Source organism: Penicillium malachiteum (genome assembly GCF_028827825.1).
Source record: "Penicillium malachiteum strain IBT 17515 chromosome Unknown utg000001l:1.0-8184562.0:1.0-8186909.0, whole genome shotgun sequence".
Classification (NCBI taxonomy): Eukaryota; Fungi; Ascomycota; class Eurotiomycetes; order Eurotiales; family Aspergillaceae; genus Penicillium; species Penicillium malachiteum.
In genome coordinates, this window is record NW_026643094.1 from 6250854 (window position 1) to 6278271 (window position 27418).

A 27418-nucleotide genomic window follows, 5' to 3' on the forward strand; every position below is an offset into this window, starting at 1 on the left:
AGTACACAGCCACGCGGCGTTAACGTCTCGGATTAACCGGATTGCCAGACAATCTCCTTTTCTCTTCTGGACAGAATATACAGGCTGAATGTAAGATTGCATAAAAATTGGTTAAAATCAAAATGTTTACGGAGTAGTATCGTAAGATTATCTGACGTGCAGCCTTGGAACATTGTGGTTGGTGGAGGATTGAAGGATTAGCGAAATCATCCGTTGGCAATGATAAGCGAAGTTCGGTACATCTGATTTGCAGGCATACAGTGCTTTATTCCTAGATTTATGAATCGCAATTGAGAGAACCTATACTGTTCATTGCTGTACGTGTGGGCTAAGTTGATATGCCTTTCTTGATGGCTAGGGGCGTTGATATAAGCTCCTATGCCCCATAGCCCTGGGGATTAGCTTAAGGATCCACCCAGAACAACACTAAGGTAAGGTAACTCAAGTGCTATTGAAGCTGGGGGGGGGGGGAGATGGCCATTTTGAGCTCTGAAGAAAGCTATATATGCATCCGAAACCGATAGTTACAGTCGATATCGAAATGACAGACATTGGCAGCAACAGAACGCCTTATGCATCCATATTGACTGGAAAATCCAGCACAAATACTAACAGGAAGATATAGAATATGGCCCATCAAGGGAAAGGGCAAACATGAGAACCTTGGAAAGAAGATCTGGATAGGGAGGCAGAAAACAAAACAAAAAAGTATGGGCAGAAAAGCATAGATCCAGGAAAGGTACCATGCATGCCCTTACTTCAACCCAAAATTTTGTCAGGTCATCAAAAAAGAGTTTCAGGCACGGAGTACAGCTGGTGCTCAATGACAACACATGTGTACGAAAGTGAAAATAACAAAAAGATGGACTCGCGGGGAATCGAACCCCGGACCACTCCCATGCTAAGGGAGTATTATACCACTAAACCACAAGCCCAGTAGATATGAGAGGACTTGATTTTTGGCTACATCAATGGTGTCAAAATAGTTTGTGGGTTACGCTTAAGGGATTCCACTCAATTGCTATAGATCCACTAGAGCGAATTAGGAATGTGATTCCGAAGCCTCCTGGATTCATGCATTTTTCAGGTCATGGGACAGAATATTGCGGAGCAACAATAATGTGCAATACACCGCTAGTTAATTCAGGCTAGTGGTTCCATGGGGCATCAATTCAACTTGAAGCTGCGGCCAGATGCTACTACTGCAGGAGTCACGGCATCCATTTAATGTTTGTTCCCTGTGTAAACTTAGTACTATGTATGTACCTACCTAGTAGTAGTAGCTTTGAATATTGATTCAAATTGAATATATTCCTTAAGTGTTGCCCAGTGTACGACAATCATGAGTCCAGATGTCATTGGAAAATACTAGTAGTATCACGCCGGTGTACATGAGTCTTCAATGTTTACTCACGCTGCGCCATCATGATGAGGTCACAATTATATATTTTTGAGATGCGGGGAACTCGGTCCATGCATTGATGCTATGTACTTACTAATATGTATGTAGCACAACTTCAAGGAAGTATTTTAATTCAAGTTTATCTCAATTTGAAATTCTTGGGAATAAAAATCTAGGACTATTTCAATTTACAAGCAGCTTGAATGAAGACCTCGGACGCATTTCAATTGATGATAATAATGTATATCCAAGGGGTTAAGCCGATAAGTAGACGATAAGGTTGCATATCGGTATCGATAAGGATTGATCGACGATTCAAATTAAGATCATGGTTTTTCGTCTGAATTTTGTGGGAAAGAGACTAAAATTGGTACACAATATTAGAAGTCGGCACTAAATCCGATGGAGGCCATGGCTCAAATTGTTACTCCATTGAAGTGTAGCGAGAACCATCCACCTGCGTAGACTTTCTCGATTCGTCGAAACCTGACATTGCACTGTTCGGCGTTTCGCTCTTTCTTGCGACCGCTGATTGGTTCACGCCGCCGAGATCCAATGGTATCTACGCGGGGGAACTGGGAAGCTCCAACAGCTATTAGATGACTGATAACACTTTCTCTCAATATAAAGCTGTTTGCCCCGCGGTCTCTTGTCCCTTTCTCAAATATCTTGTGTCACTTGAAATCGTGGGCTTCTTCTGCACTTGACTCATTGGAGCTGTCACTGGGATACAATCAGTTAGATCTTCCCCGCACGAGAGTCAATTGATCTCCCCAACTTGCTCTCCCTTGCACATATCCTTGATAGGACCAGAAAAAAATTTACAATTCACAATGGCCTCCACTCTTCGATGCAGCTCTAAGCTGCGCATGGCGACCCGTGTCCCTGCTGCTCGTGCTCTCTCGACCACTGCTCGCCTTCGCGCAGCCGAGAAGCCTTTCTTCCCCAACGAGCCTACTGCCCCCTCCATCTCGACCGCTATTCCTGGCCCCAAGAACAAGGCGGCTGCCGCGGAGCTCGATGAGGTCTTTGATGTGCGCAGCTTGAACATGCTGACTGACTACTCTCAATCCGTTGGTAACTACATTGCCGATCTCGATGGCAACAAGCTGCTTGATGTGTAAGTGACGTCGTTGATGCACATACGGTTGATCAAGACCCAATTGCTAATCCCAAATCAGCTATGCCCAGATTGCCTCCATCCCTGTTGGATACAACAATCCCAGCCTGCTGGAGGCTACCAAGTCACCGGAGATGACCAACGCGCTCATTAACCGTCCTGCCCTTGGTAACTTCCCCTCGGCTGACTGGTCCCACATCCTGAAGACTGGTATCCTGCGTGCTGCTCCCAAGGGTCTGAACCAGGTTTTCACTGCTATGGCTGGTTCCGATGCCAACGAGACTGCATACAAGGCTGCTTTCATGTACTACCGTCAGTTGCAGCGCGGTGGTCCCGAGGTTGAGTTCACCGAGGAGGAGCTCCTGTCCACCATGAACAACCAGGGTCCTGGATCTCCCCAGCTCTCTATCCTGTCCTTCAAGTCTGCCTTCCACGGTCGTCTCTTCGGATCTCTGTCCACCACTCGCAGCAAGCCCATCCACAAGCTGGATATCCCCGCTTTCGACTGGCCCCAGGCTTCTTTCCCTCAGCTGAAATACCCTCTTGAGGACCATGTCCAGGAGAACGCCCTGGAGGAGCAGCGCTGCCTGCAGGAGGTTGAGCGTCTGATCAAGGAGTTCCACCATCCCGTCGCTGCTGTTATGGTTGAGCCCATCCAGTCCGAGGGTGGTGACAACCACGCCTCCCCCGCCTTCTTCCGTGGTCTCCGCGAGATCACCAAGCGTACCAACGTCCTCTTCATCGTCGACGAGGTGCAGACTGGTGTTGGTGCCACTGGTAAGTTCTGGGCTCACGACCACTGGAACTTGGAGACTCCTCCCGATATGGTCACCTTCTCCAAGAAGGCCCAGACCGCTGGTTACTACTTCGGTAACCCTGCCCTGCGCCCCAACAAGCCTTACCGCCAGTTCAACACCTGGATGGGTGACCCAGCCCGTGCTCTGATCTTCCGTGCTATCATCGATGAAGTTGAGCGTCTTGGACTTGTCGAGCACACCCGTGTTACTGGTGACTACCTGTTCGCTGGCCTCGAGCGCCTCGCCCAGAAGTACCCCGAGCACTTCCAGAACCTGCGTGGTAAGGGTCAGGGTACCTTCATTGCTTGGGACACCCCCAAGCGTGATGAGGTCCTCGCTAAGGCCAAGACCATTGGTATTAACATTGGTGGCAGTGGTGCCCAGGCTGTCCGCCTGCGTCCCATGCTGGTCTTCCAGAAGCACCACGCTGATATCCTCCTGGAGAGCCTCGAGAAGCTTGTCAAGCTTGTCTAAACTCCAACTGATGGATAAACTGAGCCCGTGGAGCACTTTCCTTTTCTCATTCAAATTTAATTAGCGGTTTCTTATTTTCCTTTTTCCTATCCTCCTGTTTGTTTTGCTACGAGTGATGCCATCTTGAATTGGGCCATGTACATTCATAGACATTTATTCCCAATGTCCATCAAAAAGAATGATCTCACATCAATGAGCCAAAATTATTCAAATATCTCATTTTTAAAACTCCTGCTAGTTCGTCCTGAAACCAGATGCCCAGAAAGATAAAAAGTAGCGCAATGCTTCCGACCCATAACTCCGAACGAACATCGAAAATAATAACCATGGGAGTTGCTTGGTATATGAAGGGGCAACGAAATATGGCATATGTAACGGGCACCTCGATCGACCAGCCAACAAAATTTGTACGGGGAATCGTTGGGATGTTTAGTAGTGAGGTTTCACATGTCCTCCTCGCCGGTAGAACCATCGCGTCTGAGGGAGGAGTGCGTTAGCAAAATGAATCAAGAGGAAAGTGGCTCTTCGAGTGAGCAGTAGTAGTGATGACACCAGTATAGGGACAACTCAACATACGGGACATATTTGACGCCTGAATCCTCCAAAGTACCGATAATATAATCTGGAAGCTACCAGACACCAATAATATCAGTAAACCGTGTTCCAGGATGAATCAATCGAAGCAGAGTGATGCTAAAACTCACAACACCCGTCACTTTGGTCGCATATGTTCCCGGCACATAGTTATCCAGTCGCTGCCAGCGGGCCACCCAGCTGACGGAAGGATCGCGGACCGAGATCAAGCCCTCGAAGACCTGGGATGTACATTCTTGAATTGCATCGAGATTTCCACGGAGTTGCAGGCTAGTTTCGCAGTTTGGACAGCCATCGCGCTGGAATTTCTAAAGTCGGAGTGCCATGGGTTAGCTATGGTGAATGCTGGAGTTTTGGTAGTAATTGAGAGAATTTCTCACTGTGTGCGACTGAACAATAGAGCAGACCATGCATGCGCGCAAATAGCGCTGCTGGTTCGGAGCGGCGTAGAAAGACATGGCTAAGAGATGTGGGTTGTAAAGGTTGAAAGCAGAGTGTCGGAGTGACGAAGTGTAAAGGGAAGCCGGTGCCAAGCCTCTTCCTTTCATATCGGAGAAAAAAGATAGTGAGAGAATCGTCAGGAACCACCATACTGTTTTTTCTCCGCAACTTCTTACTCTTCTCTCTTCTCTTTCTCCATTTTCCCTTTCCTTCTAATTCCGGGAGGTTTTCTTTGGGGGTATATTTTCATTCATCGGCTCCTTTCTTCTTTCTCTTTCGCTTTCTGCGCACGGTCTTCCCTCCGCACTATAACTCCGTTCCCCGATCGCCGCTGTCTCGTGCCCCTCGACTTATCCCGCAATGGCTTCAGATCTAGAGGCTGCCACCGCGCTCAAGGTTCAAGGAAACAAGTCCTTTGCTAGTCATGACTGGCCCAGCGCGATAGATTTTTATACTCAGGCAATCGAGAAATATGACAAGGAACCATCGTTCTTCTGTAACCGTGCTCAGGTGCGTGGGATTTTCGTCTTCGCCACAATCGCGAAATCTTACTATATATGGAACCTGCTAACTTTTGGTTCGATTTTGTTAAAAATAGGCCCAAATCAAACTCGAGGCATTTGGATACGCCCTTGCGGATGCCACCGCGGCTTTGGAATTGGACCCGAACTACGTCAAGGTTAGTCGTTATTGAGACGATATACTTTCCGTTTCAAGAGAAACTGCAGGAGCAGAACAGATATGCTGTGCGAACCAGTATCTGGCAGTGTGGAAATATGGACTGGTGGCTGACTGGTGTTACCTTGAATTAGGCCTACTGGAGACGTGCCCTCGCCAACACTGCCATTCTGAGTTATAAGGCGGCCCTGAAGGATTTCAAGGCTGTTGTGCGACGTGAACCCAACAACCAAAATGCGAAGTTGAAGTTGGCGGAATGCGAGAAGCTGGTGCGCCGTATAGAATTTGAGAAGGCGATTGAGGTTTCGGACCCGCCATCCGCCTTCGAGGATTTGGACATCGATGCGATTAAGGTGGAGGATGGATATGATGGTGTGCGATTGGGCGATGAGATGTCACAGGAGTTCATTGATGATATGATTCAACGATTCAAGGATGGCAAGAAAATCCACCGCAAGTATGTCTTCCAAATTATCAAGGCTGTCAGAGATCTTGTATACAACGAGCCGACTATGGTGGAGATCGGTGTGGAGACTGGCAAGAAGTTGACCGTATGTGGTGATACTCACGGTATGTACATGGCAATTCAATTGTCGATCGAAAAAAGCAAGACTCAAAAAAAAGAAATGCTGACTGACGTTACAGGCCAATACTTCGATCTGCTGGAGATCTTCCGTCGCAACGGTGCGCCATCTGATACCCACGCTTATCTCTTCAACGGTGACTTTGTTGATCGCGGATCCTGGTCGTGTGAGATCGCTCTGCTTCTCTATGCTTATAAGTGGCTCCGCCCCAACGGTCTGTTCCTGAACCGCGGAAACCACGAAACAGATGACATGAATAAGGTGTATGGATTTGAGGGTGAGTGTAAGGCGAAGTATAGCGAGCGGGTCTTCAAGGTATTCTCTGAATCCTTCTCTGCTTTGCCATTGGCTACTTTGATCGGAAGCAAGTACCTTGTTCTGCATGGTGGTCTTTTCTCTGATGATAAGATCACACTTGACGACATTCGAAAGCTCAACCGTCACTGTCAAAGGCAGCCGGGTCAAGAGGGTCTCATGATGGAGATGCTCTGGACTGATCCCCAAACCCAGCCGGGTCGTGGCCCAAGCAAGCGTGGTGTTGGTCTCCAGTTTGGACCCGATATCACCAAGCGCTTCTGTGAGAACAACGGACTGGAGGCTATTATTCGGTCACATGAAGTGCGTATGGAGGGTTACGAAGTTGAGCACGACGGCCGTTGTATTACCGTCTTCTCTGCCCCGAGATACTGTGATTCGACTGAGAACAAGGGCGCGTATATCAATATTGGACCCGAGCTTAAGCTCGCCTATGAGGTGTTTGAGGCTGTTCCTCACCCTGATATCAAGCCTATGGTGAGTACCTAAACCCTTCAGATGATATATGCATCTAAATCTAGAGCTCAAGCTAACTATACTATTAGGCGTACGCCCAAAACTCAATCCTGTCACAAATGTGATGAAACCCATTGATTTGCAAGCGGAGGCGTTATTTGATTGGAAAAGAAGCTAGAGATCTATACGCCAATGTAACTATGTGATGTTTACTACATGAATTTGAATCTATAGTAGAACAGTAACCTGGACCTCCGTGTACACCGCCCTCTTCTGCCCCGCGATTCTGATATTGTGACGCAGCTAAATTATTTCCCCCCACTTCAATCCAAACTCCACTTTACCACGCAAAGATGGAATTCGATCCTAAGACGCGTAAGAATTGGATATTCCTACGACATGCTGAGTATTGTTGCTGATCAGGAATAGCCCAATTCCTCACCTCGGACCCGTCGAGCTTTGCTTCGATCTCGGCCGACGAGCGATGGCCCGTTATCATCGTCAGTCACCCCGAACTAGGGATATGATGACTCTATAGCATATGCTGACTTCCAAAGACTGGTGCTATTGATGACCTGCACCGAACAGTGATCTCAGTGAATAACGAAGAAAAAGAGAAAGAGGGCAAGGCTATTATTGAGAAACTGGCTAAGCTGAAGTATGAGCTACAGCACAACCGTCAATTAACGTGAGTACCTCCGAAGCTTCGATACTATCAAAATTGCCTTTCATTTTCTTTGACACTATATATCTTGCTTAGTCCTCTTGATGATGATGGGCACCCGGATATTGCTTCTTATAACCGGGAGTTGGAGCAGCGTGGAAACCCTGTCTGGCATGATGTGCCTTGGCTGTACTCCGAATGCTACCTCTGTATGCTCCCAACGTCATAAATGCACCGATAGAGATTACAGAAGTTCTGACTATTAAAACTAGATCGCCGCATTGAGACCTTCTTTGCGTTGTCTCAACACTGGAAGGGCTATGATGTATTCGCCCGCCAGAAGATGTCGACCTTCAAGTCTTCTCGCCCTGCCGTTCTGGAGCTCGCTGCTCGGTACCGCGAGCTTGCCCAGGAAGCAGAGACTGGCAAGGGAATTGAAGGAAAGTCCCCAGAGGAGATTGAGCAAGCCGAAAAGTTACTCTTCTCGGAGATGTGTGAGATCTGCCTGTGGGGTAACGCCACGGATTTGTCTCTCCTGACTTCGCTCACATATGAGGATATCCAAAAGCTTCAGGGTTCCGAAGCCCGCAAAGCCTCCCAGAGCAACATCCTTGTGAATGACCTCGAGGCTGCTTTTGCTGTTATGCAGAAAGCACGAAAGGAAAAGAAGGACGGTGAGCGTCGTGTTGACATTGTTCTGGATAACTCTGGTTTTGAACTCTTTGTCGACCTTATCCTTGCCGGATATTTGCTGTCCACTGGACTAGCCACCACAATCGTCCTCCACCCCAAGCGTCTCCCTTGGTTCGTCTCCGATGTTACACCCAAGGACTTCTCTGATCTTCTTAACTGCATGGTCGACCCACAAGCTTTCTACACTGCCCCCGATGCGTCAGGAAAGACCTTCCCCTCGCTTTCGGACACTGAGGTCTCTAATGTGCGCTTCCTTTTTGAGCAATGGAGCAACTTCCACCAGGAGGGCAAGTTGATTATGCGTCCCCACGCCTTCTGGACTACACAGGGCAGCTACTGGCGTCTGCCTCACCAGGCTTCAGAGTTGTTCGAGGATCTTAAGGAGAGCGAGCTGGTTCTGTTCAAGGGTGATCTGAACTACCGTAAATTGACCAACGATGTAAGTTCTCCGTCTCCACATATTAGGAAATACATTTACTGACTCTTGCAGGCCCAATGGGACCCTACCACTCCTTTCACAACAGCAATCGGCCCCATGGGCCCTAACTCTGGTATCCGTGTCCTAGCCTTCCGCACCTGCAAGGCTGATGCAGTTGTTGGTCTTGCTGCTGGTGAAGATGAGAAACTCCGCCAGTTGCCCGGTGGAGGTGGTGCCGAGGCTCGCAAGTGGGCATGGAGTGGTAAGTGGGCTGTTGTGTCATTCTCTGATGGCAAGGCCTAAGCTGGATTTGGTTTATGATCAATTTTCAGCTCGATATGGAAGGAACATACAATGTGTGATATTAATGGCGTGAACGATAAAAGGAAATTTCGGTATTTATTCGTCTGTGAATTGGTGGATACATAATAGATGATAGACCTCATCTGGACTTCAAGTTGGCGATGGTCATGGCATTAAGATTTAGAGCCCGGATTTTGAAGATACTTGAGATAGACTGCATATCACCCATCCGGCCTTACTTCAAAATTCATTCTTTATGAACAGAGATATCAATTATGTAGTATCATACAGTACTATTTTTGAATACACCAGGTTAACCCAGGCTGCCCGGAGTCTCGCATTGAAAGAGATGTGGATAGAAAGACACTATTGCTTGATGAGATCGGGCTATACTGTGGCTGGAACGGGGCAGTGTCGGCTGAGGATTATGACGACGTCATTAAGAGACTTGCTGCAGCCAAGGAGAGATTTCTAGATCAAGAATCAAGAAGTGAACACGAGAGGGCGCTATGGGAGAAGGTCTGTCCTTTTCAAGATCGCTGAGCCCATCGTTATGATGCATCACAAATCTGAAGTTGAATTCGTGTTTCATTTATAAATTTTCAGCAACATCGTGAACATAAAGTCTGATTAAGGATGAATCATTTCTTATTCTGTACCATGGATAGTCATTAAAGGATCTTTAAGGTAGTACAATTCTGCGGGAGATCATCAACTAGCATTCGTATCCGGGTTCCTGGAGGAGGCTAAGTATTGAGTAGTAGCTGTTGCCTAGGAAATCATCGATGGATAAACATGATCAGTTCGATTTCGAAGGACTCGATCCGAGTGCAAGGGCCCCAAGAACGAGAATAATCGGGGCATATCCCCAATGATCCCAATATCCTTGGCCATGAGTCCAGCATAGGGCGCCATCAGCGAATGCGACAAGACTAGTGACGATCAAAGTCCAGCCCAAAGACTTTGGAGTCCCCATAAAATTCGCAATGTAAATCACCAATCCCATGAATATGTCGCGAACCCCGTAAACTGCCATCAGGCTATCGACCAGCTTCTGATCTGCGGCACCCGCGGGTGGCTCAAATGAAAAGAATGATAGAGCATGAGTTGGACGGATACATGCGTTGATGCCACAGGCCACGAAAATAGTTGCAAATAAAGTAGAAGCCAGACTTAAAAAAGAACCACGAGGGGACTGAGCACGAGGCATTTTGCTTTTTCCTTGTTTGGGCTGTAGGAGTGATCACCGTACATGTAACCGAGCGGTGTGTGATGCGAGATGTGAGGAGACCACGAGTACAGAGTAGGGGGAAGATCACATCCTTCATAAACTCATCAAATATTCCAGAACCCCCTCATTCCATCTCATATTTGTTCTGTTTTTCTCTGCGTTGTTCTTTTGTTCTTACTTGGCGTAAGCGTAACGACGATCAACTTTCCCGCTATCGATAAGCTCGACGCGTTTTGTTTACTCGTCACATCACACCTCCCGTTTACTTCTCCACGCCAAAATGCTGGACTGGATGAAGGGGAATGAGGGCCTGGAGGCTCCCGGTGAGCATTGAGTCCTTTTTTTTTTTTAAATTTTTTTTTTTATAAAATGTTTGATACTAATTTCAGATCAGACAAAGGGTTCGAACCCCCCCGAGACCCCGGCTCCTGTGTTTGCGATCCGCGCCTTCAAAAGCGCTTTGTTTGGAACTCCCGGCGAAGACGAGAAAACACCTCGTCCACCACAACCACCACAACCATCACAACCGAAACAGATAGCTCATCAGCGCAGCAAGAGCGAAGCTACAAACCCAATCTCTATCCCCGAGAAGCTAGACCCCTCAAAAACCGATCCGGACTCGACGGTCAACCCTGCTTGTTCTCCGACCAAAAGTATCCTCGTGACACCGGGTACTATCTCGAACCGACGGAAGACAGTCTCTTTTGGCGAGGGAGTCGTTGACAACGAAGGCAAACGTGATAGTCATTCGATCAAAGCAGTCAAGACACCTCCCAATCCGTCAGGTAATCTGAGTACCCAGTGGATGACAGGCTCGGCAGACGGCAAGCCGCGGAGCAAGCTCACGCAGACTTTAATGGATGCCCGCGACAATGCGACGAAAAATGCAGACTCGGGCAAGTCGTCAACCGTTTCGTCTACTACCGACTCCGTCTCATCCCAGCCCAAAGATGACAGCGATCCCGAGGATATTACGCTCAATATGGATGAGCCCCGATCGGAATCGGGCAAGTACTGGAAAACGGAATACAATAATTATCGCGTACGCACCAATCGTGAAATCAAGAAATTGATTCACTACCGAACTATTGCCAAGTCCTACGCCCGCAAGAAGGACTCTGAGGCACTGCGACTGTCAGAGAAACTCAAGGAAGAGGAGGAAAAGGTTGCTGAGATGGAAAAGCAGGTGACTCGTCTTGCTTCCTCGATTATGGGGCAGGACTCCAAGGTCGATAAGGAGCAGTTGATTCAGGACCTGACCAAACAAACTGCTTTGGCGCTACAGTACAAACAGCAGGTCACTTCGCTCCGTGCCACACTCGAACAACAAGGAGTTGTGGGAGGCGATGCTCAAAGTTCCAGCAGCAGCGAACCTCCTAAGCCGGAGTCATCTGAAGAAAGCTCTGACGAGCTTCTCAAAACTCAGCAAGAACTCAAGCAAGCAAACGCCCAGATTGAGGACATGAAGCGCCAGAACCCAGACTTGCGTACTCTCCAGACCCTCGCACAGATCTCAGAGAAGAAGGCGCAGGACCTCGAGAAGGAAAACCTCAGCCTCAAGCAGACAATGGCTCGCGTGAAGCAGGAAATGTCACGATATGAAGGCCGACGCAAGGAGAAGGAAACCAAGTTGAAACAGAGAGAAGCCAAGTTGGAGGCCCGTATCCAGGAGTATCGGGAACGTCTCAAGACCACGACTCAAGAGCATCGGCAGTCAGAAGACGCATTGCGAAAGAGCTTCGATGAAGAACGCAATCGTATGCAAAGCCAGATCGAACAATTAAAGACCAGAGTCTCAGCTGTTGAGCGCGCCCCTATTCTCCGGCCCCAGCAAAGACGTTCTCTCAGTCCACGCAAAGAGTACACAGGGGTGCATGTGTATGATTTCGCAGGTCAGGACCATAACGATCACCCGGAGATTGAGGAAGAGGCTACCGAGGATATCGAGGCGCCACCCAGCCCGAGTCCACGCTCTAAAGCTCGTGAACCTCGACCCACGCGCAACGCCACTACAGGTGCGCTTGAACTTAAGCGTGCATCCAGGGAGATTCGAGACGTCGGTACAAATGATGACGAAGTCACTCATTATCTGAATGAGATCCTGCCTCGACCATCGCTCCGATCCCGTTACTCAGGCCTAGATACTATTCCACCTTCCTCACCACCTGACATTGGAGCTCTCAGATCTCTCCGTGGTACTCAGCGCACCTATCGTTCTCTATACCTTCGTGACCCCGAAAACACAAACAACTCCACTTCCAATACAATTAATCAACTACCTACCTACGCCAACACCCACCGTCATCGCTCACATATCAAGTCTACTCTGGATACCCTCTCCGGTACGACTGATTCCCGGCTTGGTAACTATGCTGGACATACCATTTCCGGGGGAGAACGACTTGGAAAGCGATATGGATTGCTAGCTGATCTGAAAAGTGAAGCACTTTCCCCGGAGCGAGTGGCTGCAGCGAAGTCTCGACTTAGACAAAAGCGTGAAAGTCAACGACTGAAGGCATCCGGAAAGGAGAATCTTTGATTTCTACAGACCAGTTGTGGGACGAGTGAAGGTTAACGGAGTTGATGGCTTAGTGCTGTTTCCATTTGTTTTGCATACATTCCCCTACTGTTTTTCTTTGGTGGTGTAAAGGAAAGGCGGTCATATTTCCTAGTGTGGTGGTTTCAAGGTACAAGGATACTGGTTACTTTAGCAATTCCTATGATGCAGCGATTATGTTAAGAATCAGTACTCAGTTGCAATGTCTACAACAATTTTTAATCACTAAATTCCCGTTGTGAATCTAGATGTCTGCCAGTGTAAAGGTTTCCCCATGTAGTTTCAACGACTTCAATTTGATCATGACAAACCAATTGTCAACGTAAATGATCTCAATTGATTTAAAATAACTTTCTCATATCTATCCGGTCACTCAAGTCCAGATTTATTGAATTTGCTGCTGGGTAGTTTTACCATTGATCATCCTTGCAAAAGCCGACGGCTCGGGCAATGAATCAGGCGTATCTGTGCGCATAGAGCTCTGAATCAAGTGATCAAATGAAGCCGCACCACTAACACGGGCCGTGAAGGGCTCAAAATCCCATAGATACCCCAGAGTTCTCAGTAAAGAGGAAGCAGAATACGAAACAGTCTCGCCGTTGGAATTTGTTCCCTGTTGCTCCACAACACCCTGTTCTACCCACGGCGAGATCAAAAGCGTGGGCACACGACCTCCAAGTCGATTAAAAGGGAAAGTGTACTGCTGCCCATTCGGAGCTGTCTCGGTATAGGTAAGATCATCCGGACGGGGAGCTAGAGGAGGTGGGACGTGGTCATGGAAACCACCTGTTTCATCAAACGTTAAGAGAAGCAAAGTCTCATTCCAATGCGGACCTGTTCGCAGTGCAGTATAGACATCTCTGATAAGTGTTTCACCATCGGAGATTAGACCTGTTGGGTGCATTGATGTCGTGCCGACTCCACAACATGAAGGCTCGATGAAGCTGAAATCAGGTAACGTGCCAGATGCTGCATCGGAGTAGAAGTCATCTAGAGGCACGGCGAGTCCTTGGTTGCCACTTGTATATACCCAGTCAAAGAATAAGGCATCTGCCATTTGCTCTGCTGGGTCGGTGATGTAGTTCTTCCAGGTGCGGTTGGTTTCGGTTAGCTGTTGGAAGATGCTGCGCTGAGTGAGACCGTGTTTATCGGCGTCAAAGGCATCATCGTTGGAGCCGTGTCCGGCGGAAGTTCCGGAGAGTACATATGCCCGGTTTGGGGCAGTGGGCTAAGAATAATGATTTAGTCTTGCGATTCTTTCGAATATGGAGATGGGTAAGTTTATCACTTACACCAGGTAGATCTGAGTGCCAGTGATTAAATGTGAGATAGTTTTGAACCAGAATCGTCATCACTGGTACTTGATCCTCAGTGTAATAGTTTAAGACCTGCTGCGCAAGGCTGGTCTTGTTTGCATCGCTATACTGGCGCAGCTGCTCGAACACAAAGCCACTTTGCACAGGGGTTAATGTGCCGCTAGCGATATCATCATTGTTCGGTGTGAAGGTGCCGTAAAACTCAATATTATTGCCGGTGACTGAATGATTGGGGTCATCTAGAATGGAATCCAGATCCCCAGCTTGACTGCAGACTGTTCCTTGACCTGGGTTGGTCAGATTGTATGGGTTGCAGAAGGGACCGTTGTTGATAGGATTATCAAGGCCCTCAATAGTTTGACCACCGAGTAAGTTATCGACTGAGCGGTTCTCCATCTCCAGTACAACAACTTTCTTTATATTGTTTTTCAAATTCTTGATGGAACTTGCCGAGTGCGCTGTCTGGGAGCGCTTGGCTGCCATCTTAGGGGCCGTATACGGCGCGGCAGAAGCCGCGGTCGCAAAGGCCAGTAGGCCAAGGAGAGAACTGATATGCATGATGGCTCTGGTGGCGTTTAATGGGCTATCCAGACAGTTGATGTGTTGTAGATGCACTCTCTTTCACACAAAGTCCCTCGACCTTTATAGCTACCGCGGGGTAACATCGTTTGCAACTTCCATATGGGTGCCCCTTCGCATCTAAGACTTTTCCTAAATCCTGAATTGCAATGCAGGGTCAGGGCCCACTGCTGCGGGGTATCAATCCTTTTAGTGCCCGAGTCGATCCATCTGGACCCGTAGCATGCCTGATTGGCCGATTCGATCCCTTGAATAGGGAGCCCCTGACGGGAGACTGCAAGATTTGCTGTTTTTGAGCAGCATCGGTGCGAAGGGGCATGAGTTCTGGATCATGAGATACGAAAGTTCAATAGATTGTGAATAATGACTGAAGTGCGTGATGTCTGGCTTCCGACGGGGTCATCTTGTCGTGATCAAGTCTCTGTATGACCAGAGGTAAACATTCATCGGGTGACCAAGAATGGGTGAAAACCGCCAAATATCTACAACGCCCCCAAGAATGGCCATAATGAGACGTTCATAGTGAAAGCTGTAGTTTATCGGATATTTTATTTTTGATTCTACATCTATAGGGCTGCAACTAACCAAATTAATTCATTGGCTTATCATGATCCAAGTGAAACACGCAGTACTTGGCATTTGCACATGGCAACTAGCCTTCCAGCGAGTTGATCCTGTGAGATCTATCAAAAATAACTCTTCACGATCCTGAAAAGGCCAGCCCCTCTCAATATTCTCAAGCTCATCTACACTCCCCCTCTTTGGCAAACTCCGCTCAAAGATTTGTTTCGTTCAGCAGCAAAGTCATACTGTTCAGTACGAACCCACCCTTCTTCAGTCAAACCGAGTTCATCACGCCAATGAGCGACAAGCTTGTTTAAGTTATACCACATTTCCTCGTTTTCAGTTAGCTTTTTTTAACCTCACGTTCGGAAAAAGTCCGGAACAGCCAAGGCTTTGATCTTTTCCTGCAAGAAAAGGCCATAGAGCACACATGTACATCACCTGGGCAGTGAGCCTCGTAATGTCATGAGATTCCCGGACCACTACGGTCCTGCAAGCTTCACAGTATGCTGGCGTTCAAAAATTAAGGTGGTCTGTATAGTTTTAAGATGGATGCTGTTGAGTCCACCATTGTAAACGCGATACAAGTAAAAGAGGCCTTGTCGGCGGATGAGCTCGTCTACTTAAGCCTTGTCCTCAGAACTCAGGGAATCGTAGTTTTCTGGATATTTTGGGGCCGCTAGTTCCTTTCGTTGCTCAGGATCAGGATTCTCGAACATCTTAAGATAAACCGCAGCCAGAAGGAGTGGATGAATGATTGTGTATTGCCAATCCATGCGGTGATTTGATGATTGCCTTAAAGCCATCTTCCATAGGTAGTGGCTGATAGCACGCGATTGAAGCCACCTTCACTTAATTTCACGAGGCTCTTGACGTTTCCACGATCAACATGTTTCGCGATGGCAGTTTCAAGAGCAGGGACGTCAAATTGCATATGTCGTTCATTAAGCCGTTCATTAAGCCGTTCATTTCATTGTAGAGAAATTGACCAGATGTATATGTGAAAAGGGCATTATCTGGTGAGAAGCCATAGTTGGAAAATTAACTTTGTATTTTTGTTGAGGGATGGCTCCATGTAGATCCTAACCTTATTGTATTCGACAAGAAGCTCTTTTTGAAGTGAGAGGAGAGGCATTTTAGCCTGGTTTGTAAGCGCTAGAAAGCGTTCGAAGGCGGTTTTCCATAAGAACACTGATTCGGTCGCGCCACTACTCCCACGCTGTCACTCAAAGGGGGTGTCCACCAGGGCAGGCTTCGGGTCGGGTCGGGGCCCGGGGCGCGATGCAATAGGCTTAGCCAGGTAAATAAAAGGGGCTGGCTCCCGGCAGGCTGCAGGCGTATGCAAGGAAGAATCGGGTTGGGACTCGGAAGGACGAAGAGGTGTAAACTTGAAATGTGAGCTATAGCCACTGACATCAGGTGGAAGATCACCTGATTTATTGACAAGGATGGGTTGAATAGATATGGATTTTGTATATTAGAACCACTTTTATTACGACTATGGACAGAAAATTATATAGAGACCGTGTCATAACCGCTGAAAACACGAGAAAACCCCCAAATTTAAACATTCAACCGATATCGACTGTAAAAGTCAAAGATGTAGTCCGTAGCGTTGAAGACGTAATGTCCCATAGGACATTTCGCAAGACCCATTGAAATGTAATCATCATTCGGTCGGGTACAAGGCCAGCAGTGACCGTTGTTTCCTTCACGGTAGAACTGCACAATCCCATTCCTCCCATCACACGCCCAGCTAACATGATTGACCATGGGATGCGAAAAAGTAGTCACGTTGCTCGTCCACAACGAATCAAGTCCACAACCGTTGATGTGAGCCCATTGCTCCAAAATATCAATGACGGGCAATATGTTCGCCGACTTATTTCCGTTGATTGGTGCAGTTTGATCAACTGTACCGTGGAAGATTAGGAATGGATATCCTTCCTCGCGCGGAGCAGGCTCGCAAGGTCCAACACCAGGAACATCGATCGCATTGTGATAGGCACCGCTTACAATTGAAAACGCTGCGAAGCGACTGCCAACTGTTGCATTGCAGGCAATGACGTTTGCGAAAGCACCTCCATTTGACTTGCCATTGGCATAGATTCGACCAGTGTCAACGCAAAGGTTCTCTTCGAGGTAATCCAGCAGGTGATTGGTGTAGTCGAGGTCATTCGGGTATGAAGTGTTGGCTTTTGGGTTGGATAACCAGACGCCATTTTGGGTATTTGGGTAGACTGCGATGCCGTTGGGATTGAATTGTGGGTTGGAGAACTGTGACAGGCCTTCTTGCTCACTTGCATTTCTGCCAGCACCGGCGAAGGAGAAGTATACCGCAGTCTTGTTGCTCACATTGTAGTTTGCTGGAATGTGGAGTCGATAGGTACGGTCGGTACCAGGTAGACGAAGCGTCTTGCTTTGACCAGGGGCCGGGAAATATCTAGGAATTGGTTTGCCGCAACCTGATACAGATACAGCCTGAGTCGACGCCACGCTGGCGATGGCAGCAAGGGAGAAAAGAGATAGAATATGCATTATTTTGTTTTAACGTCAATGCTTCCCTCTCAATGGATACTGCAGCCGTTGTTTTGGTGGCTGAATTCCGATGTATAGTTTAAACCCGACCTCGGAGGAGATGATTGAATGATTGATGGTCCTGAAAGATGGAATCAAACTGGTATAAATACTCAAAATCCTGTCTTACCAAGTGTCATCCCCTTGATAGACAAGCGAAATATCCAATTTCGGTAGTCTTATATTTGTGGGACTATTACATAGTGTTATGTAGGCTACGTACCCATAGCTACTGTACTATGATACTGAATACTACACATGTGTAAGGAAGAGAGAAGTCGAAATCAGTCCACCGGTGCTAGTATTGACCGTAAAGCTTGGATAGCTTGGTCCACCCCCTCAAACGCTCATCTTGACTAGTTTGTGAAGATGATCGGCTGATCTGCGTAGATCAGCGGGTACTGACGCCCATCAATGGTTTTTTCTTATTCACACTATTGGCCATGACCACTCCATTTCAACTCCAGAAACTATCCTCGGTGACGCGTCAAAACAATGACGACATAACAGTTATGCAGTGTTGACTGGTTCAGATATTGAAATTTTGGTCTAGATGTCCATCCAGAACGTTAGAAGCTCCATGTGGGCTGGTCAGGTCTCAATAATTAGACGTCTATCACTTTGCGTAACGGAGACCCATAATCACACTATTTGAATTTGATACAGTAGGTCTCACTCATGATTCCAAGTTAAGGAGGATTGCCACACCGATTAAGCTGGCTGGATAATGTCAAATCCGGAGCACTGTTTCAACCTTGGAGGTTCAACCTTGGTTTGTTTATTTGGAGAATTATGATCAGCCTTGCAGGTGAAAAAATTATATTGTCTTTCAATTTAAGACAAGAGATTTGAAATATCCATAGAGTCAAACTTGGGATGAATATCTTCCATGGTTCGTGCATGATAGGTGCACATGCATATGTCTTCCTTCTTCAGGTGGAGTAGATAATAGCCTCTAGGCTCACAATATGACTTATTCCAATGGACTGCATCCATGAAAGATGCGCTGAGTCAATACCAGTAGATATATTGCTGATCCAAGAAGAGAATTGACAACTTCCAAGGTTGAAGTTCATATATGAGGGTAGATGCATGAGCATATGCCCACTCATCTGCTTCGGATGCATTCATAATCAGCAAGGGATAGACCCACTCATATTTTGAATATCATCATTATCAGATAAACTCAATGCTGGGAATTCACAAATCTTTCGAGAAAAAGATCTACACGTGAAATTGAAAGATAAACACGCTCTTGCGGGCCGAGTAAAGCCCCGATCTGTCAATCAGCCTGCTCAGATGTCCACGGGTGGATTTATACATATTTTATTGGGCAAAAAGCCTGTTCCTGTCTAATAGGAACCAAATGTTGATGAGAGAATAATGAGGGAATAACTTTGGAAGCTGTTTCGGGCGAACAGTGCTGTTCCATAGGTTTGGACCATAATCCCCATCCTTTACAGGAAGATTAATCCAGTTGATTCAAAAATTCTCACTTCTTCCAATATTTGAATACACTGGACTCCTTATCGAACTGTAATAAACTTCAAAATGTTTAAGCTGGAGGTATAGAGATCAAATTATTGAATACAATATTCAAGTTACTGCATCCAGCCATGGATCTATTTCTAGAACTGGTATTTAGCTGCTTCACCTAATAGCCCTGCACAGAGAGCTTGAATGACTCGGATTCAACATTCGAAGTTGATAAATGATCTTCAAGCTGTGCTGCGGTACTACATGAAGTAGTGAGATACTCTACATAGAATTGGTTAGTGTGTCCAAGTCAACTGATCGTTTATGGTGAACGGAATTCGGATACATCATGATATCAAGCTTCCACCTCGGCAGCGCTTAAGTTCATGATCCGGGTCGGACAACCTGAGTCGGCACATGTGCATAGTCCTGTTTCAGCCCGAGGGTTTCAAGTTTGCAGCCTTCAAACATTTGAATGTTGTAAATCCGGGACCTGTGAATTACTACTTGCAGTTAGTTTTGCCTTTTTAGGTTTAGCGCCCCAATACCTCGTTCTGTAAGCTCCGCCTTCAGTTGCGCCGGCATAAAAAGCTCGCCATGCCCTTTGGACCTTTTTTTCTTTCTGACATTTCCTTCAACTCCTCTATCCTGCACTTATCGCCACCCCCTTTCTCTTCGCCTCGGCCCCACCCCCCATTTACGTCGGTTTTCGGCTCCATGCACTGCCCCCCCTTGAGGTTACGAGAAGTCGCTCGATCCGACGCCCCATTCTACGCTGGCAGCTACGCAGGAGCAAGACCTCTGAGATAATACCTCCCTCTGCAGCAGCATGGTGTGATGTGCAAGCAAGTTTGCCACGCTTCACCCAAGCCATTGAAGCTTAGCTTGCTACGAAGCTGTCTAGAATTACTCCTGCGTGTGCACCTTGCCCGGGTCTGATACCAGCGGCCTCCTTGACAAATGCAGAGTACTAGCTGTCCCTTAATGCCGTAGGCGCAAGTGATTTCTCCACCACCCCTGAGGTTACATTGCACAGCCCCAACGTCACGCGTGGCCCGCGAATAGCATGGCCTGGTTGTCGTCATCGTCGGTCTCCGATACCTCTTTACCCAGCCAGTGGATAAATCAAAGCATAACTCGATGATATAAACCAATAGCGAAAATGCCGCAAGCTTGGGCGGCCTTGAGTAGCCTTTCTGACATTGGTCAGCGTGTCCGCGCACCTGCTCATTGCCACCACGGGTATCCTCTCATCCCTTTGCTAAGATGTTCTAGAGAACAAAGGACCCACCAAGGGATTGCCTGGCCGGTTGCCTCGTGGTGGTGGGTTACCTTCCGCTCAACCTTCAGTCAGACGAGTCGGGCCACACCAGGCACCAGCCGAGATTCTATGACCAAGCCAGGCACGTGTCGGGGGAGAGGCCTTCCGGTTTGGAGAGTGCTATAAAGGAAGCTGATATTTCCGCCATTCTGCTCTCATTAAGCTCGACATTCTTCTTCTGCGGATGGATTGCCGTTTCTAATAGTCCACTTGTATTGCCGTTTCTCTGTGCCACAGACTTGATTCTTTCATTGTTAATGGCAAAGTGCCTGCAGATGGGCTGCATAATCAGGATGCATGAAGAAATTTTCACATTCTGATGGGGATTTTTTCAGTATGTCTTTCCGTCCTGGCACCGACGACTGTGAAGGGTTAAATACCAACATCTTCGATCAGAATCGCCTTAATGAAACCTTTATATCTCGACGCTCGCGGACATCTCTGACGTGATTTTGCACGTGCCTTATAGCCCTAAGCAAGTTTCTGGGCCAGGTCTAACGTGTAGCGATGATTCAAATGACGATAAAGACAACGACAATGCTAGTTTTTCATTTAATCACGACCAATCGGTAGGACAAAAATGTTGAAGGGAAACGTCTGGCATCCTTGTGAAGTGGTGAGAGTGTGCTCCGAGGCCCTGCAATATGGCTCTGCTGACTTTGAAGCAGGTTTTTTCGACCAAAAACTGACGAGATAGGTTCAATGCCTAACTGGAAAAATTGCCGAAGAGGCAATCTGCCATGTGACACTAGGTGACCAAATCGGTCTCTCAAGTCTGTCTCAAGCCTGTCTCAAGCCTATGACAGAAACGGAAAACACTTGAAAGGCACCAATAAAGCAAGCTTTCTCCGAGCAGATTGAAAAAAAAGAAGTTCGAGCGACGTTTAGTCCTGAGGAAGAAAATGTCAATATTGTGAGTTTATTCTTGATGGGCAATGGGTTGAGCTAATAAATCCAGGGTATGCGGAACTTGGTTAATAATTTTGGCCTCGGGAATATAAATAAGGAGTGTGGCAAACAGCTGGTCGATTTGAACTTATTTGTACCGAGACAATATTCTTTTTTTTTTCTATCAAAACGCCTATCCTTGGATGATAGTACATTCAGGTATGCCTGTTGGGGCACATTGCTGTTAATCGTTTTAGTGCGCTCCTCTCACTGTAGTTCACATATTTCCAGTTCTTCATATGCCACAGTTTTCCTATCTTGTTAGTATTGATATAGCGGGGTATTAAAAAGAAGTTTCTCGGCAAGTCTAAACTATAAGTATATCCTTTTTTTCCCCCTGTGAGTAGCTATTAGATGAAAGCAGACCTGGCAGAAATAACCCTCTAATTTCCGAATCGTCGAAGATCTATTACTTATATTAAGTCTTTATATATTTATATTCGGAATCTTGTTCTGGCTTAAGGCTATATACCTGGTGGTTCAGGGGAACGACAGTGATCGCTATTGTCTCTACTACCTGAAGTTGAAGAATATTACATATCATACCGAGCGGAAGCTGTTCACTGGAAGCTAGAGGTGCTATAAGATAGCCTTATGCCTTCAGGAACACTGTGTGAGTGCCTCGAATTTTGAGGGGAGGCTAGAGGAGATCTTCAGATGGCTGCTAATTTGCTCATTGGTTCATTCCGTTGTGCTGGAGGAAAATGCCGATGAAAGCGACGAGTTAGCTAAGTGCAGAAAAAATAATCATGAAGCTCCTGAACCACTAAAGCCTCTCTAGATCACTGTATGCCATGGTATATTAATACTGATATACAAGATGGCATGCATGAATAGTATTCAATCCAAGTGTAACTTAATACGTGCCAATGCCTGGATGAGTCAATGGATCGATAAAATGTGGTCTAGATATCTAAGAGAGGCGCCGAGGGAATATGTTTGCAATAACCCTGAATGTCCAGAAAAGTGCCCAATCCTAAAAGCTAGTAAGAACACGCAGATTAGAGACAGTAAAGAGAGAAATCTGACTGAGAGTATTGACTGTAGATAACAAGGTGGCGAAAGCTTCGTTCCAACCTGATGACTATATGTTCCTAGAGTAGATCTTTCTTATAGAGGAATTAGGCATATGGCCCATATATTACTTATTTAAGTTAAATTGGAATAGCAAATACCGCGGTAGCTGCTAATTAATATTATTTAACTACCCTGTATGAGAAAGCGGCTCGTGGCGTAGATGACGGAAACGACGACTATCTAATGATAGGCTTGGTGAATCATAAGTATTAATTGCTATTCCCCCTACCTACATACAGTAAAGTCAACTGCGTATCTCAAGGGATTTCGTAAAGTAACCCAAAAACAGACAATGGCTTGCAACGGGCAAGACTATATCAAGGGCTCTGAAAAAACCCTACGATCTTCTCAAAGTTACCGAAACACTGATTTGCTAGATTAAGAGTGCGCGAATGAAGCTAGTACAAATTCACAGTGAAAAAGATTGGTGATGGACCATGTTATATATATATGTCTACCCTTTGCATAAGATGCATCTTCGAAGTCTGCTGGAGAGATTCACTGGCTTTGTACAGTATGCAGCGAAGAAGTGGCGGATTTAAGCCTGGGGAGTTGGACATTGTGATCGTGTTGATGATATCTGTTCGTGACTTTGTTGGAAATCAATGTTCATCGCACTTACGTCTGTTGAGCTCTTTAACCTAGCTGTTACTACAGTATAAAGCTTTGAAGTATGCCATGATCATCCTATAGTATTTATTGCAAGATTAGATGGCCTGATGGGAAACAGACAATTAGGCAGTCGATATAGTGATATGGCGAGGAATCTCTTATGACATCGGTTTGTAGATCGAGAAGTTCAGTATAGTCAGAAGTACTAGTTTTCATTATCCTCATGGTACAAAATTTTCTGTCAAGCCAATTAACGTTGGTTATTACCAACTAACACCGACTACATTTTGACTAGGCGGCCACTTGGCAAGGATTTGGTCTTCGGATTGGGCCTAAGATCGCTTCCATACCGCTTTTTGTACCGCTCTCGGGACCGCTCTTGCTTTTCACATGAAGTACCGCTTTTAAGACCGCCTTGATGGCCGCGCCTGGGACCGCTTTGAGTCGAGCCCGCTCTCAGAACCGCTCTCAAGACCGCTATTTAGACCGCTATTTAGACCGCTATCTAAACCGCTATCTAGACCGCTATTCAGACCGCTTGCTAAATATTATCTGTAACTTACAGTACGCTTGCGTTACATGAACCTTTGTAATTTACATGAAATTTCTTTACGGATGTAAACCCTTCGATTCTTCCGGCATGCACCACCAGGCGCCTAGAAATTCCACAACTTCGAATCGCTGGTAGTAATCTACATATGCGAAGGCTACAGTACGTCCCGAAACTGGCGCAACCGCCTACACTCTTTGAGATATTATTTAGCCCCACTGCCAAGATGCGCTAGTCTATCTTTGGAGTTATTCCGTTTGTTACGTGGGTATTTTCTCGTACGTGTGCTACATAATAATTTCAAAACATGTATTGGCTTGTAAATTCAATACATGTGACACCTCAATGCCCCTCATCCGAATCGGCGATCTCGGGAGGCAACTCTTGACGTCAATCACGAGTGGTCCAACCAAAGATGGCTCCAAACCTAGCTCCTTCCAAACATGAGCTTATCTGTGACATGATCCACAGTGGCGAACTAAGTATATCCGAGATGGCACAGGCCGCTGGTTGCAACATGAGCACCATCTCGAGAATTTCTTCCAATATAGAAATATTTGGCAGCGTCAAAGCACCGCAAAATAAAGGCGGACGACCCCGTAGTATCACTCCAGTCATGCTCGAGGCTTTGTGCGACCATTTGATTGAAAAGCCTGTCTTATATCTGGAAGAGATGGTGGTTTTTCTGTGGGACGAATTCGCTCTTGAAGCAACGAAATCTAGCGTCAGTCGTGCCCTGAAGTCCAAAGGCTGGTCAAAAAAGACTGCTCGGGTCAAGGCCCGAGAACGCAACCTTGACCTTCGGGACGAATACCATCATTTTATCTCGGACTTCAAGTCTTACCACCTTGTCTATGTCGATGAATCTGGATGTGACAAAAGGATAGGCTTCCGGCGAACGGGCTGGTCCCCACTTGGTACCGCACCGGTTCAAGTGTCGAAATTTCATCGTGATCAGCGTTATCAAATTCTACCTGCGTATGCGCAAGACGGCATTGTTTTGTCTCGAGTGTTCCAGGGTTCAACTGACGCATCCCTCTTTGAGGATTTTATCGAGCAGCTTCTCCAGCACTGTGGGAAATGGCCCGAGCCGAAGTCTGTGCTGGTTATGGATAACGCATCCTTTCATCATTCGGGCAAGGTTGAACAGATGTGCTTAGAAGCTGGCGTAAAGCTAGTGTATTTGCCTCCATATTCTCCTGATTTGAATCCTATTGAGGAGTTTTTTGCTGAGCTCAAGGCCTTTATCCGGCGTAATTGGCAATCCTACGAAGAAAATCCAGAGCAAGGATTCGATAACTTCCTCGAATGGTGTGTTGATGTTGTTGGAGCGAGGGAGAAAAGCGCGGAGGGACATTTTCGAAACGCTGGTCTAGCTGTAGAGATATAGCGCTACCGTGGCTCAATCATGAGCGTTATTGCAAACTACGTTGTATTTTGAACTCCGGCAACATTCAGAGAAACGCATGAATTCTTTGGCATGCCAATGTCATCGTACCAATTTCTAATGCACTGATAGGGTATCTAACCACCCGCCAAGTCGTAAACCTGTAAGATATCCCAGATGTGTCGATCCATGTTCACTGGGAAGACCATACCTGTCGAAGCGCCCCGTGGCCCGTTACATAATTCGAAAACGGATCCTCCTAGGCACTCAAGCTGTATTTCTCGGCCCATAATGCCACACTTATCTATATTGACGCAAACGTTTGGATTAATTTTGAATGCATATACTCTACACGAAACTCTTTGAAACTCCCAACTCAGTACTCCACCCCAATATCCCATGATATCCAATCCAATCCCCTTGATCCTGGAATTCTGGTATAGGCATGTAGCCATCTGGTAATAGAGAATGACACGCAATAGGAAAAGAGTAGGAGTAGTTCATAGAAGAAAACTTTGGGGGAGGATTGTCATCCTCAGCACACAGACGCTTTCGTTTTAGATCTCGAGGCGATTCAGGCGACAATGAAGATTTCAAACCAGATTGCATGAGAAGATGTCGCTGTGTAGAGGTGTTCACGACAGCATATGGGTCGACAGGCACCTTCAAAGGAATCATCCGCTGGGCAGGTCGGATGCGTATCGACAAGTTCTGACTTGGCAGCTCGCATTTCAGCTTTTGCTCACCCTGAGACCTCTTTTTGCCCGAATAATTTTGTCTGCAGGCGAAACCATGTATTGAGGTAGGTTCGCTCGTGCAATCAAAACTCTTTCATTCCCATCTGCGCCTCATTAGTCCAGACCTTGCAAATTACTGTAAAAACCTACCGGTTACTGCATCTAGAAAATTTTCCTCCTTCTCTCTCACAAAGTATAGCTCGTCCAGTAGTTTTAATCGTTCGATCGGAGAAATGTGTTGTTGAATCGGCTGTCCTGCTTCTTTCAGTTTCTGCGCGGTGATTCCGTGGCTGGTGCATAATTCGCATAGGATATGGATGAGAAGTGCGATGCGCTCTGATTCAAAGGTCAGCTGAGTCAATACCATGGAAAATGCTGGTCTTCTCACCAGCTTTAGGAAGATGGTCGGGTTCCCGGTGGCTCACACCAAGTGGCCACCACGGCGGTTTGGTCTCTTCAGGACTGAATTGCTGTGTTTTGCCTGCCACTGCCTTCCTTCCATTGTAGGGATATTGAATTTGCTTGCGAGGCTCGACGAGCTTTATGTAGGCTTTGGCAATAACTCGGCAATTCGTTTGCTGTAAGTTCTGAAAGACCTTCTCATAGTATTGACGGAGAAACCCTTTGTTATTGACTGAGATTTTGGCCGTTTGAACATCGAAACTATGCTCTTCGGTCCACAATCCTCTTCCACGTTGCAAACCTGTCCCTAGTTTTGCTGCTCCAGGAGCTGTAGGCGCTAGCGATGATGATGGCGAAATCAGAGACTGGCTGTCCGGCAGTTTCAGAGCAGGAGTTGGAAAGCCGCCTTCATTCGATTCTGCCACCGCCTTTAGAAACTCCGAAATCAGAATAGCACGGGCGCTATCGGAGATGGAAGGAGACGTCTTATGGCAAATTTTTCCTTCACGGTCAATATAGATGAGGGCAAAATGTTGTTCAAGTCTCCTAGCGTTTTGATTTTGTTCCGGCATGCTGGTAGTTTTAATCCAGGCAAACTTCTGGAGCGGTGGCGGAGAATTCCTCAACGGCAGATTTCGCTGGGAAATAGCGTAGAACCATGGCCTCTTTATTAACTGCCTTGAGCGCAGAGCATAGACGATTCAAAGTTAACCTATCAAAAATAGACGCAGGCTAAAGCCCAGATCTTTGTGATTGATCTATTCAGCCCCTCGAAGCGCACCGAATGGCTGTGATATTGAATCCAAGCAACCCCCAACTCAGGCAGAAATGCAGATTGTCAAGTGATCGACACCGGTGGCAAGTATCGCCCTCCACAGACCGCAAGTGCTCTGCCACGCCCCGAAAAGAAACACGGGAGATCCCCCGAAGAAAGAGCTACCATTACGTTGAGGTGGTACAGATTCGCGCCAAAGCAGCGAAGGCTCGGTGTTTAGCTCTCGAGCTTGAAAGCTATTCAACTAGTATGCCCTCTGATGCAAGGGGCCTTCCCAAAATTCATGGAAATCCAATCAACATGGACATGGAATGCGGATCACTGCTGATGGCAGAAATACCAGCCCTCAACAACAACAAGTCATGCAGAT

The 27418-nt window shown here is 46.8% G+C and overlaps 11 protein-coding genes across 11 annotated transcripts; 4 read left to right on the forward strand and 7 right to left on the reverse strand.

The window, feature by feature from the left end:
• Nucleotides 1-2235: 2235 nt before the first annotated feature.
• On the forward strand, nt 2236-3793 carry gatA (4-aminobutyrate transaminase gatA; the record flags this gene model as incomplete). The annotated part of the gene is made up of 2 exons (XM_057085772.1): nt 2236-2522; nt 2584-3793. 2 exons carry the CDS (start codon nt 2236-2238, stop codon nt 3791-3793), a joined length of 1497 nt encoding a protein of 498 aa, XP_056951921.1.
• A 443-nt stretch (nt 3794-4236) lies between these two features.
• On the reverse strand, nt 4237-4845 carry spt4 (transcription elongation factor SPT4; the record flags this gene model as incomplete). Its single annotated transcript, XM_057085773.1, has 4 exons — nt 4237-4270; nt 4370-4422; nt 4498-4695; nt 4768-4845. The coding sequence occupies 4 exons, from the start codon at nt 4843-4845 to the stop codon at nt 4237-4239; spliced, it is 363 nt and encodes a 120-aa protein (XP_056951922.1).
• Nucleotides 4846-5188: 343 nt separating this feature from the next.
• On the forward strand, nt 5189-6986 carry ppt1 (protein serine/threonine phosphatase PPT1; the record flags this gene model as incomplete). Its single annotated transcript, XM_057085774.1, has 5 exons — nt 5189-5338; nt 5427-5507; nt 5641-6076; nt 6152-6882; nt 6951-6986. The coding sequence occupies 5 exons, from the start codon at nt 5189-5191 to the stop codon at nt 6984-6986; spliced, it is 1434 nt and encodes a 477-aa protein (XP_056951923.1).
• A 228-nt stretch (nt 6987-7214) lies between these two features.
• Nucleotides 7215-8939, forward strand: N7483_002338 (damage-control phosphatase ARMT1 family protein; the record flags this gene model as incomplete). The annotated part of the gene is made up of 6 exons (XM_057085775.1): nt 7215-7236; nt 7291-7361; nt 7419-7549; nt 7622-7734; nt 7798-8657; nt 8709-8939. The coding sequence occupies 6 exons, from the start codon at nt 7215-7217 to the stop codon at nt 8937-8939; spliced, it is 1428 nt and encodes a 475-aa protein (XP_056951924.1).
• A 799-nt stretch (nt 8940-9738) lies between these two features.
• On the reverse strand, nt 9739-10149 carry N7483_002339 (DUF4267 domain-containing protein; the record flags this gene model as incomplete). Its single annotated transcript, XM_057085776.1, has 1 exon — nt 9739-10149. The coding sequence occupies one exon, from the start codon at nt 10147-10149 to the stop codon at nt 9739-9741; it is 411 nt and encodes a 136-aa protein (XP_056951925.1).
• Nucleotides 10150-10450: 301 nt separating this feature from the next.
• Nucleotides 10451-12709, forward strand: N7483_002340 (uncharacterized protein; the record flags this gene model as incomplete). Its single annotated transcript, XM_057085777.1, has 2 exons — nt 10451-10493; nt 10560-12709. 2 exons carry the CDS (start codon nt 10451-10453, stop codon nt 12707-12709), a joined length of 2193 nt encoding a protein of 730 aa, XP_056951926.1.
• A 403-nt stretch (nt 12710-13112) lies between these two features.
• N7483_002341 (uncharacterized protein) lies at nt 13113-14601 on the reverse strand (the record flags this gene model as incomplete). The annotated part of the gene is made up of 2 exons (XM_057085778.1): nt 13113-13955; nt 14020-14601. The coding sequence occupies 2 exons, from the start codon at nt 14599-14601 to the stop codon at nt 13113-13115; spliced, it is 1425 nt and encodes a 474-aa protein (XP_056951927.1).
• A 767-nt stretch (nt 14602-15368) lies between these two features.
• On the reverse strand, nt 15369-15624 carry N7483_002342 (uncharacterized protein; the record flags this gene model as incomplete). The annotated part of the gene is given in 2 exon segments (XM_057085779.1): nt 15369-15533; nt 15550-15624. The coding sequence occupies 2 exon segments, from the start codon at nt 15622-15624 to the stop codon at nt 15369-15371; spliced, it is 240 nt and encodes a 79-aa protein (XP_056951928.1).
• Nucleotides 15625-15668: 44 nt separating this feature from the next.
• N7483_002343 (serine/threonine protein kinase) lies at nt 15669-15992 on the reverse strand (the record flags this gene model as incomplete). Its single annotated transcript, XM_057085780.1, has 2 exons — nt 15669-15805; nt 15830-15992. The coding sequence occupies 2 exons, from the start codon at nt 15990-15992 to the stop codon at nt 15669-15671; spliced, it is 300 nt and encodes a 99-aa protein (XP_056951929.1).
• Nucleotides 15993-16749: 757 nt separating this feature from the next.
• N7483_002344 (CE1 family esterase) lies at nt 16750-17724 on the reverse strand (the record flags this gene model as incomplete). The annotated part of the gene is made up of 1 exon (XM_057085781.1): nt 16750-17724. One exon carries the CDS (start codon nt 17722-17724, stop codon nt 16750-16752), a length of 975 nt encoding a protein of 324 aa, XP_056951930.1.
• Nucleotides 17725-25482: 7758 nt separating this feature from the next.
• On the reverse strand, nt 25483-26845 carry N7483_002345 (DUF2841 domain-containing protein; the record flags this gene model as incomplete). Its single annotated transcript, XM_057085782.1, has 4 exons — nt 25483-25815; nt 25881-25975; nt 26022-26207; nt 26260-26845. 4 exons carry the CDS (start codon nt 26843-26845, stop codon nt 25483-25485), a joined length of 1200 nt encoding a protein of 399 aa, XP_056951931.1.
• Between the last annotated feature and the right edge of the window lie 573 nt (nt 26846-27418).